The sequence below is a fragment of the Centruroides vittatus genome, unplaced genomic scaffold, assembly GCF_030686945.1.
Source record: "Centruroides vittatus isolate TY-2023 unplaced genomic scaffold, ASM3068694v2 contig_460, whole genome shotgun sequence".
Classification (NCBI taxonomy): domain Eukaryota; kingdom Metazoa; phylum Arthropoda; class Arachnida; order Scorpiones; family Buthidae; genus Centruroides; species Centruroides vittatus.
In genome coordinates this window covers 2,818,368-2,830,881 of record NW_027122256.1, presented here as the reverse complement: position 1 = coordinate 2,830,881, position 12,514 = coordinate 2,818,368, and the positions used below count along the sequence as shown (strand labels likewise).

Sequence of the window (12,514 nt, the reverse complement as noted above, 5' to 3'; positions counted from 1 at the left end):
AGTAAATTATTTGAAATTATGTCATACACAGTTTAATTTGTAAAATTTCAAGCTAATAAACTACAAAATACTATATATATCAAATCATATACAGGTTACCCTCGGTTTATGACAGCTAGGATTCTGTATTTCCCAGTCTTTTGCTTGTCCCAGGATTCCCGGATAAAAGTGAACTGTTTCCCGGGATAGAATTAATTATTTTTAAGATATAAAAAAATCTCTTGAAATCAAATGATATAATTATTTTTCATTTTTTAAAGTAATTTAGTATGTTCTGCAACCTCCAAAAATCATATTAATAATGGCTGTGTAAGATATATATTAAAATTACCTTTGAATTGAGTTAAAAATTTAAAGAATAAAATAAACTTAGATCAAACTTTTAAGTTAGAAGGTAATTTTCAATATTTAAATAAAACACAATACAAAATATTATTGTAAATTTTTATCATAAGATTTTAAAAAGCTAAGATGGTCAATATTCCAATCACTCAATCTGAAAAGTCCTGCTACAGAGAATGCCCTTTCCGATGCATTTGATGTGAGTGGAATCATGTTTAATGCATTTAAGAAAAAACGAATGTTATGTGTTTTTTTCCCCTGTAGCCTGGAAGCTTTCTAGTTCGTTTTCAAGATTGCAGTACTTCTTTTGCTTTCTAGTATACCTGATTTATCTTCTTCGGCTGCAGCTGCTTTAATAGTGGCATCGAGCTTATATCCTGATAATTCAGCAGTTCGTTTGTCTTTAATAATCAGGTTTATGAAGAAAAACTTCATACTTGCAGACTTTGTACTTGTTTGTATCCTTGTCCAATTTGCACAAGCTGGTGTTACGCAATTATTGAAGCTACTGGAGATGGTTAAAAATTAAGACAGCATAAGCACAATTATTCCAGATATTACAGGTTCTGACAAGTAAAGAATTTTCAGAGTCCTGTCACAAATAGACTACATATTGATTATTGACATTCTGTGACATGCCATAATAAGGAAAAATTAAAAAAAACTAATAAGTAGGTTTAAAATTAATAAATACAAATGTATTCAGACGGTTTATGAGTTAATTATACTTTCTATTTGCAAAATTTCCTCAACCTTAACACAAAAAAAAGAAAAAAGTAAACTTGCGAAAAAGAAATTTGCGGGATTTCCCGAGATGAGAAGAATTTCCAGGATATTTTCTGTGTTAAAAAAGCAACCGGGATGCCATTTGAGAAACCCTAACGCCAGTTCAATTTATGCTGATTCACAATAATGCCGCTGTGCAATTTGTGGTAGCCCTCGGTTCACACCGACACCGATTCACAATAATGCTGTGCAGAATTCGTCATTTTGCTGTGTAATTCCCAGATTTTCCCTATGCTAGACTGATTTTCGTTTCAGTGTTGACATATTTACTGAGCCACGACATTGTACTTTCGTTAAAACAAAGATTTTTATTGAATATATTTATTTTTTCTGTTTAATATTATTGGATATGTATACATTTACATTAAATTAATATTAAAATAAATACACATACACACACACAAAAAAAAACCTTTTTTATATCCCAGTACGAACAGGTTTAGACAAAACTAACATTTGCGACTATAAACTTGGTCTTCATCCGGCTATTGAAAAGTATAAATTTGAAACTGGAATTCAAATGTATACTGGTGAATAGCCTGATGAAGACCAAGTTAAAGACTGGGCTTCATCAGGCTAGCATATGATGGTATCATGGAGATTAAATGCATGTTGGATCGTTCTCAATTATTGCACGCGGGAGAGGTTCTATCATTTGAATTTTGAAAGAATTCTATTTGCATTGCATTCTATTTCAAAACAGTCAAAAAACCTGACGAAGATCTCAGAGGAGAATCGAAAACGTTAGTTAGTTGGTTGTTAATTTTCGTATTGGGTACCGGAAATTTAAAAGGCTTAAGAAGTTATATTGGATATTAGATGTACCGGTATGAGGATTGTTTTCTAGCATATGAAATAAAAGTTAAGCGGAACATTCTTCACGAGAAATAAAAGTTACTAGCATAAACTTTTATTTCTCATGAAGAATGTTCCGGTCCAGGTTTTAAAGTTGCAAAAGATAGATTAACTCTTTTGTTGGGAGCCAATGTTTCAGGAACTTTGAAACTTAAACCAATGTTAGTGTATCATTTACAGACACCAGGGTCTAAATAAAGATATGTTGCCAGTTTATTGGAAATGGAACAAGAAAGCTTGGGTCACACAAGATGTTTTCACAGATTGGTATACAAGTTATTTTTGCTCTACTGTGCTTCGCTTTTGTGATGAAAATAAATTACCACCCAAGGCACTTCTTCTCTTGGACAATGCTCCAGGACATCCTCAAAACCTTGATGAAATAAGAACACCATTGGATGTCAAGGTTGTTCACATGCTTCCCAATACAACATCTCTTTTACAACCAATGGATCAGGAGAGTTATTGCAACCTTCAAAGCTTATTAACTCCATAATACATTCACAGAAATGATGAGAGTTTTAGACATTTCAGACAAAACAGTTAAAGACTATTGGCAGTCTTTCAATATTTTGAAAGACATTAAAAACATCAAGGCAGCTTGGGATGAAGTTTCAGCAAAATGCTTAAACTTCTGCCAGCATTTATGCACGATTTTGATGAAGTAGCACATCAGGAAAATTTAATTGAAGACATTACCAGACTTGCACATGATGTGGGATTGGAAGATGTTACAGCTGAATATGTGACAACTTTCAGAAGCCCCACGATCAGCTACTCTCGAATGAAGACTTAGGGCTGTTTCACACTGTCACCGACCGGTCCGACCCGCCCGAGCCTATAATCGGGCCGACTAGTAGTAAAAGAATTCACACTGAGTACGATTATGTCGGTGGCCGACTCGTAAGGACCAATCGGAACGCGTCTTACAGATCAGAACACTAGCCAATCGTGGTAAGTTTTTCAATTTAAACAGAAAACATGGCCGTCTTTATAAGGTTGTCGTGTGTTCGCGGGCTAACGACACCATTTTAGCATTTTTAATGTCGCTTTCTCTTGTAAATGAAATGTATTATGGTGAATTAAAGTAATTCGTTTTGTTAATATCGATGAGTGCCTGCGTATTTCTTAATAAAGTTGTTCTTAAACGAAGCAAATAGATGGAAATAAAAAATCGTTCGTAACTTTTAAACGGTTGATCGTAAGTAATATTTTTTTAATACCAATCGATTCAGCGTATCAAATTACATTTAGATATGTCTACGTCTATTCGTCAATATGAAGTTTAAGACTATTTTTTTAGCTGGATACCTTTCGCTTTACTCTAACCAATTATTTTTTTCAATGTCGCCTTTATAATCGGCTCGCCGAATATCATAAAGCCATGGATATTTTCTAACTTCGTTTATTAAAGCTTCCGAGAAACTTTACCTTCCGCCATTTTCTAACTTCGGATAAATCTAAACTCTGATTGGTTATAGCTTCGAAGCTCTCATTGGCTGTAGCTCACCGACTGCTCCGACGCGACTACAAATATTTAACTTTTTAAATCTGTCCGACTGGAACGACCAGTCTGTCGACCGACTGCTGTTGCCATGGCAATACGACTAGGAGTCGGACCGGTCGGCCCAGTCGGTCATAGTGTGAAACAGCCCTTAGAAGAATTATACAAAGGATTAGATCGTGAACAGTCAGAGAAGAAAGAAAACAAAGAAGAAACTCCGAGAGTTATGAGAAATGCCAATCTAAAGCATATCCTTTCAACTAAGGAAAGTTTGACAGATGAACTTTGCGAGTTAGACAATGATTGGGAGTGAAGTGCAAGTGTAAAAGGAGTGTCATCACATCAATTCGACCATATTCCAAAATTCTTAATGAAAGAAAACAAAAATCTAAACAATTAAAGATGGATACTTTTTCCAAAAACATAAGAGATCCAAAACTTTGAAATATCATTTGTTTCTCTTAAGATTTTTCAATACAAACATTTCACTTTATCATAAAATACATTTTAAAAATTAACTTTACAATATATGTATTTTGTATTACATTGTATTAATAAACAAAATTATTTGCTTATTTTTCACTTATGTAGAACCTAACCCACTGTAAATATAGGTTCATTTTATGCCGGCTTTTGCAGGAATGGAACTTCAGCATAAACTGAGGGCTACCAGTAATTGTAAATTATATATACAGTAGTAAATAGTCAGTGATCAAGTCTATCCAATTTCAAAAAGGCATACAATATCTTATCTGTACCCCTTCCATTTATCATCAACTCCTTTATATCTATGAACAGAAAAAAACTGTTTAAATTGTTATTTGATTTACTTTTAGTCAAGAATAATACTTTAAATATCAAAGATCATTTGTAATTTCAAAATGAAGCATTCAAAATATAGTAATTCCTTGTCATTTCTTACAGATTTAATAATTTTAATTTATCGTACTTGTTACTCACCCTGATAAAGCATTTTTAAATTTTAACCTTAATATATCTTCCACAATTCTATTATTTGTTTCCAGTAATATCATTTTCTTACTTTCGGATTTACTTTTCCTGAAAGGGAGTTGCCAAATCTCTCTTTACCGGATATGACAACATTTATGCATTTGCGACCTCTGGAGGAAAAATCACTTCTAAAAGGAAAAAAAAAATCATATAATATTTGTTATGGCGTTTATAAGTGAAGGTATAATTCTTTAAGAGATATAAGATTAAAACCCAACATTAATTTTGTGTTATTTTTGGATTTTAGCTTGAAACTCTTTCTTCATTATTGTAAAATCTGAATTTGTCTCCTATCACTCGGCTTCTCCCATTGTGGCCCTAGCCGAACCAAAGCTAGGTATGATTAAAAGGATTTCTTAGGCCTTTTAAACTCGAGAATTAAACTCAAAATTTTCATCGATTTCCTTAAGTTTTCATGGTTTCAAAAATCTACTTTTCGATAGAGCAGCGATTCTCAACCTTCTTTGCTCCGCGACTCCGACGGCCGGATGGCCGAGCGGTCAAGGTGGCAACCTACCGCTCTGGGGAACCCGGGATGAATCCGAACGGGTCGAATAGAGGGGGTGCAGTCACGTGATATAATGTCATTGCTCCGCCCAACAAAACAATTGTCCGCCATATTGGTTGCTGATTTCACGTTACCCTGCTTGATTACTTTATTACGTCAACGTGGAAGAAAGGAATTTTACTGGCTTTGCAGCCGATTTAAAAGATAATGATTTGATAAAATATAAAGAGAAAACTTCTTTTATAGAATTGGATCCATAAGAAATGAAACAAATGGATTTTTCATCCAACGATTTAACCACGTGGCCAACTATAGAACATGGAGAGACAGTAAATTATTTGGAAACTCCTTTACACAAAAACTCCTGATCAGCCGATTCCAGGATGTATTAGTCTGGAATTGTTATTTATGCTAAGATTGTCTTGATAGATATTTGTGTTTATACTGTATAGGTGTATGTAGGCTGATGAGTTTTTGTGCCCGAAATGCATTCTACTAAAAATTTGATTGTGGTTTATTAAAGGCTAATTTTTGTAAAAATTTAGTCTATTTTGCTCCTGTCAGTCCCTGATGTGATAAGCCCTCCAATTTATTCTAGCCATATTTATTAGGCTAGTTAACTTAATCTTAATAATAGAGACTTGCGCAACACAAAACCATAGTGACAAAAGAAAAAATTTAATGGTAATTATAAATACAACTTAACTTAAAATGTGACTAAATATAAAATTACATTCATCTTTATATTAACGCAGTTATGTTATGAGTAATGGAAAGTCTCACATGAAGATACGTACTGTACCTCTCCTACAAGCAAAATTAAATCATTACGAATAAAATATCACGATGAATAAATCCGCTTGTTAAATTATTATGAACATCGAGTGATTTGTATGCCTTCATCTGATCCAGTGTGACAGCGTTAGTTGTTAAAACCAAATAATTTGCTGCCTCCATGTTCTATAGTTGGCCACGTGGTTAAATCGTTGGATAAAAATTCCGTTTGTTATGGATCCAATTCAATAAAAGAAGTTTTCTCTCTATATTTTATCAAATCATTATCTTTTAAATCGGCTGCAAAGCCAATAAAATTCCTTTCCTCCACGTTGACGAAATAAAGTGATCAAGCAGGGTAACCTGAAATCAGCAACCAATATGGCGCCTGTATATGTGAGCGGAGTCATGTGACGTCACGTGCACCCCCTCTATAATCCCCAGGAATTTTTCGGGGGGTGGTCCGTTCGGATAAGTCGGTCCCCGTCTCTCACCATACGGTCACCCCATTGCAGGCCTGGCCGAACCCATAATGACATGTGAGGCCTTGGGCCTCACATGTCATTATGGGTTCGGCCAGGCCTTTTTAACTCATTTTGCCCTGTGGGCATAAGAGGCCCTCTTAGTGCCCACAGGGCGGAAAGAGTTAAAAAAAAGCTCCGCGATCCCCCAAATAGTAAATACTGTATAAATAAAATTAATATTTCGCGACCCCCACCCTAAGGAATAATAACAGTAAGCCTTACTATTACTAATTGAATTTTGACTGTAATTATAAATGTAAATTTTTTTAAATATTATATAATCACATTGCACTAATTTTATACATTAAGAAAATACCGACGGTATAAAAATTGTAATACAACTATTCCTATTATTTTATGTCGCTGCGTTTATAGCGACGCGTATGAACATGCGGGTATGACGTGTACTGTACATACATGAGCAATTTACAAGTTCCAACATGATGTGTACGTGCGCTTTGTAATTTGATCTCCTATAATAGTTTCCGTGAGAGCATGTTTGAACATGCATATGGATGCGTTTGAGTATCGTGCTGTCACTAGTATAAAAGAGGCGCTGGCGATTGCACCACATCAGATAAATTTCGAATGCGAAGGGTGCGTCTGGTGCTTTTATTTTAGTGTGCAGTCAACCGTGAAACTGAATTGTTTTTTTTAAATTTCTAATGCGAAATGAATAAATTTGTGAAAAAACGAAGTGAGCCATTTACATCTCAATCGGTTGGTAAAAAGACAAGATTGTACAATGACAGTTATCAGTATATTATATTTTTGGGATTAATTATATTTAATGTGTAAAATGTCAAAATATGTTTGGGACTTCTAAGTCCCTTCAAGCCTAAGGAGATTTTTTTGTAAATGTTAGCAATTTGTATTTTGTACATTATTTTTTATAGATTTATCAATTTGTTTAACGTTTTAATAGATAATATGGATAAAAGACTTATAGATGAAGAAATAGATGATCTTTTATTAGAAGAATTTCCATCAGATATTGATACACCAGTTGAAGACAGTAGTGATGATGAATCAGAGAATAAATGTGATAAAATATCACCACAAACTCACATAGCTTCGGCTTTATTTAGTGAAGAATCTGACAAGGATGATTCTGATGAGGAAGAATTTGCTATTAATCCATCAATAAAAAGAAATTTTAGAAAATGTAAAAATGTAAGTACTGTTCCTTCTTTTTCATTAACGAAAGGAACAGTAAATCAATTTTTTGAAAATAAAGCCACATCAACAGATGTTTTCTTGACAGTTTTAGGAGAAAGTACAATAAGCAATATTGTATTTCAAAGCAATTTGTATAGCCAACAAAACAAAGAAATATTAAGACAATTACAGAACGAGAAATGTATGGATTTCTAGGACTGCAATTTCTTTTCGGTTATCATCGTTTACCACAAACCCGTCACTATTGGTGTAGTGATATAGATTTATGCGTTCCCATTGTACGAGAAGTAATGACAAGGGAAAGATATAAACAAATTTTATCAAACTTACATGTAAATGATAACTTATCCATTCCTCTAGATAACAAAGACAGACTATATAAGATACGACCACTGATCACTACAATTAATGAAAACTTCACAAAATTCCGACTACCAGATCAATTCCAGAGCATAGATGAAAGCATGGTAAAATTCAAAGGCCGTTTATCCCTCAAGCAATACAATCCAATGAAACCTGTGAAGAGAGGTTATAAATAGTGATGTAACGAATATTCGGTTACTACCCGGTATTCGGCCTATTCGGCCTAGTTTTCACTATTCGGCCGAATACCGAATATTTAAATCACTATTCGGCCGAATACCGAATATTTAGTCACTATTCGGCCGAATACCGAATACCTAAAAACAGGAGTAAGAAATAACAAAAACACAGTAAATTAATCATTTTGGTAACTTTTATTAATGCTGAAAATTGAACTATAATTATTAAAGTTAATAAGAAATAGCATCTAACTCTAGTATTAAATTATTTCGTAATTAAATAATATAGCCTTTATCTAGCCCGATATCTTATGGCATTGATGGCGTGTAGGTTAGAATGTATCGGGCATTAATATTATTGTTTAGTTAATTATGTTATATTCGTATTCGCGTATATTTTTATATTTTTTACGATACAGTCAAACCTGTTTTTATGCGGGGGATAGGGACCGCATTAAAAAAAACGCATAAAAAAATCTCACGAAACTTCACGAATGGCTGTAAATAATAGTTTTCGCGACACAATTAAAAAATATTTTTTATGCGGTCAACAGGGACCGCATAAAAAAAGTCTCACATAGAAAATAACTCAAAACCGTACGAAATAGAATTTATTGACAACAGATGTCAGCACTTGACTGCATCGTCTGGTCTATCGTCTGTTTTACATATTTTTGTCCAGGTGGTGTTTTGTTGACTTAAAAAGTAAATTATTTCATTTTTCGCATATTCATGCAATAATATTACTATAATAAGTGCATTTATGCTATAATAAGTTTATTTAGCTATAATAAGTCAACGTAAGACATGACGAATCGCACGAGACTAGTCGCCAACTATACCGCACAAATTAAAAATTCGCATTAAAAAAATCGCACAAATAAAAATCGCACATAAAAAGAGCGCATAAAAACAGGTTTGACTGTATTTTAAAATGATTTACGAAACGTTTTATTGAAACTTATCGTATTTAATGAAAGAATTATTTATCTATTTCTAGAAGATGAGTAACTAATATATAATTTATTTTATATATAAAGCAAAGAATGAGCATTTTTCATTATATGCAAAAGATAACATTTGAAATCATGTTAATTTTAAAAATATTGACAAAAACAATAGCACTAAAATATCACAAAATTTCACAAATAGAAAACCCCCAATAATATATTTGAACTGTTCCACAACTGGGCAGAAACTAGACCATATGTCCCCACTAAAGTATATCCTTAGGGCACTATTCAGTCTACAAATACGTAGTAAAAACAAAATTTTAGCGTTAAAAAGATCGATTGCAAATAAAATAACTTATAAGTGATAACTTACATCTAAATACCAACAACTGCCGAATCATATCGGGCTATTTACGGCTATTACATAAATTATAAACCAATTCGGCCCTAGAGGTAGACGTTAGGCTCCATCTCACATTAACTTTAATAATTATAATTTAATTAATTAATTTAAATAATTTAGACCTACTGGTAGAAAAAATCGTAGTGACAGCGGTCCAATAGAGAGCAGAGTGCGCGATCCTTGCCATAATGCGGTTTGCACGCCAATTTTCGTACGTGCGTTAATCAAGCCGAATAGTTTGGCCGAATATTCGGCCATTCAGCCACACTCCTGGCCGAATATTCGGTATTCGGCCACGTTCCTAGCCGAATATTCGGTATTCGGCTGAGGCCAAATATACTATTCGTTACATCACTAGTTATAAACTCTGCTGTCGTGCTGATATGTCAGGATACATTGACGGCCGGATGGCCGAGCGGTCAAGGTGGCAGCCTACCGCTCTGGGGGACCCGGGATCGAATCCGAACGGGTCGAATAATCCCCAGGAATTTTTCGGGGGTGGTCCGTTCGGATATGTCGGGCCCCGTCCCTCACCACCCGGTCGCCCCATTGTGGGCCTGGTCGAACCCATAATGGGCCTTCTAAAAGAGGCCCTCTTAGTGCCCACAGGGCGGAAAGAGTTAAAAAAAAGATATGTCAGGATACATATATGAATTTATAATTTACCAAGGAAAAACACATGATGATCGTAAGAAAAAACTATTTGGTCTAGGTGGAAATGTTGTTGCAAAGTTATCATCATCCCTTCATCATGGAAATTTTGTAATTATAATGGATAATTATTTCACATCTTTAGAGTTGTTTGAATACTTAAAATCACAGGGTGTTTATGCATGTGGAACTATTCGTTCAAATCGAGCAGGACTTCCAAAACTAGCAATTGACAAGGACTTAAAAAGAGGAGAATATGAATATCTGATCAGGGTATCGCATATTTCAAATGGAAAGACAATCGAAGTGTTCATTTATTATCCAATTATCATGGAACGGAAGTCGTAAATGTAAAACGCACTCAGAAGGATGGAACAAAACTAGATGTGCCAGCACCACTTGCTATCAAGGATTACAATACTCATATGGGAGGAGTTGATAAAGCTGACATGTTAAGATCATTATATGATCGAAATAGAAGATCAAAGAAATGGTGGCATAGACTGTTTTTTGCAATCATAGAAATGGCTCTTGTGAATGCTTATATAATTTTCACTGATTTGAATGAAAAAGTTCCATTTTTGCAATTCAAAAGTCAAGTATCACAGGGTTTATTAACAAAAGGAAGAAAAGCATCTTCAAATAGAGGAAGACCAAAACGAAAATCGCTAGACCAAACAACTGATCCATTACCGAAAAGAAAAAAATTAGCATTTTCTGTAAGCAATGATATTAGATTACAAAATCAGGGAGGACATTGGCCCCGAATTTGGCCCGACATTGGCCCGAATTGGCCCGAATCCTAATAGAGGTCGATGTGAATATTGTGCTACAAAGCATATAGAATCAAGACCACATTCAAGATGCACACTATGTAAAGTTTTCTTGTGTGTAAACCAGAAAAAAAAATTGTTTCATAGATTTTCACCAATCATGAATTACTAAAACAATGAATTTTATTGCAGTTTTACGATAATGAAATAAACTGCAATAAAATTGCAGTTTATTTCATTATTTTTTAAAAATTTTAACATTATTATATTGTAAAAATTATCAAATACATTATTATGCATTTACTCTGCCAATTTCTCTGAAAAAAGTTCTTTATATAAAATAAAAATATTTTATTTATGTAATATTAAACAAAAAAGGACTTGTAAGTCCCAATGTGCTGTAAAGCCTGACGGGACTTCTAAGTCCCATAATTAAAAAATTGTTATTATACACTTTAATTTTTTTTATTAACTTATCTGTGAACAAACACCTCTTCTGATGATAAAATGAGAAATTAAAAAAATTTTTATCAAAAAATAAAAATTCAGGCAATAAAGGGTTAAATTATGGTTTTACCTCATTGGATGGAAAACTACAGTGCGTTGTTTGCGCTCAAGTTCTCTCTGATGAAAGCATGAAGCCATCAAAATTAGTTCGACACTTGGAAACTAAACATCCGGCTCATAAAAACAACTTGGAATTTTTCGAAAGAAAATTACATACCTCGAGAAATCAACAAACTTCTATTTGTAAGTTAAGCCATACTGATGAAAGAGTACTCGAAGCATCTTATCTCGTAGCATTAAGAGTAGCTAAGATGTCCAAACCCCATACAATCGCCGAAAATCTCATATTGCCTGCTGCAATTGATATGGTCAGTGTTTTAATAGGTGTGGAAGAAGCAAAAAAAATTGAAAAACATTCCGCTTTCTAACGACACAATATCAAGGCGAATCGATGACATGGCTGCCGAAGTTTGCGATCAGATAATTTAGGAAGTGAGTTCGAGTGAACTTTTTAGTATTCAATTTGATGAATCAACAGATATAGCAAACATGTCTCAGTTCTTATATTTTGTGAGATATGAATGCGATAGGGACACATCAATTAAAGAAAATATGTTAGTTTTCAAAACAGTACCGGGTCATGCAACAGGACAATGTCTTTTTGATGTTTTTTTTATGAAGCTACGAGAAACTATACTAATATAGATTGGACAAAATGTATCGCGGTATGTAGTGATGGTGCAAGAGCGATAACAGGAAAGAACAGTGGATTAATAAAAATATTAAGAGATCGTCTTATACCAAGGGCGGAATGGACGCACTGCTTCCTTCACAGACACGCTCTTGTCACAAAAAATATGCCGGAAAATCCCAATCAAATTCTTTGTGTAAAGTCGGTTAATTTTATTAAAAGCCGACAGTTACAGAACTGGCTGTTTACTAAACTGTGCGATGAAATGGGCGAAAGTAAAAAATCTCTTCTTTTCCATACAGAAGTTAGATGGTTATCGCGAGGGAAAGTGTTAACCCGGGTATTGGAATTGCGAGATAAATTAATAATATTTTTCCAGGATAAACAAACGCCATTCTCATTATTTTTACAGAATAATGAGTGTATGATGTTGTTGGCTTACTTAGCTGATGTATTTTCGCATTTAAACGACTCGAATGTGAATTTACAAGAGCGTGATAAAAACATTTTA

The 12,514-nt window shown here is 33.9% G+C and overlaps 2 protein-coding genes and 1 pseudogene across 2 annotated transcripts in view; 2 read left to right on the top strand and 1 right to left on the bottom strand.

Annotated features, from left to right (window-relative positions):
• Arpc2 (Actin-related protein 2/3 complex, subunit 2) overlaps positions 1-4,594 on the bottom strand; it is a 45,484-nt gene extending 40,890 nt beyond the window's left edge. Inside the window, exon 1 of the mRNA XM_067273036.1 lies at positions 4,448-4,594. Coding sequence (XP_067129137.1) covers positions 4,448-4,521 — 74 coding nt within the window. The 5' untranslated portion in view covers positions 4,522-4,594. The remainder of the gene's footprint in view (positions 1-4,447) is intronic.
• Positions 4,595-7,234: 2,640 nt separating this feature from the next.
• Positions 7,235-10,838, top strand: LOC136977550 (piggyBac transposable element-derived protein 3-like; annotated as a pseudogene).
• A 360-nt stretch (positions 10,839-11,198) lies between these two features.
• On the top strand, positions 11,199-11,740 carry LOC136977549 (zinc finger BED domain-containing protein 5-like). The gene is made up of 2 exons (XM_067273047.1): positions 11,199-11,205; positions 11,355-11,740. Exons 1-2 carry the CDS (start codon positions 11,199-11,201, stop codon positions 11,738-11,740), a joined length of 393 nt encoding a protein of 130 aa, XP_067129148.1.
• Positions 11,741-12,514: the final 774 nt, after the last annotated feature.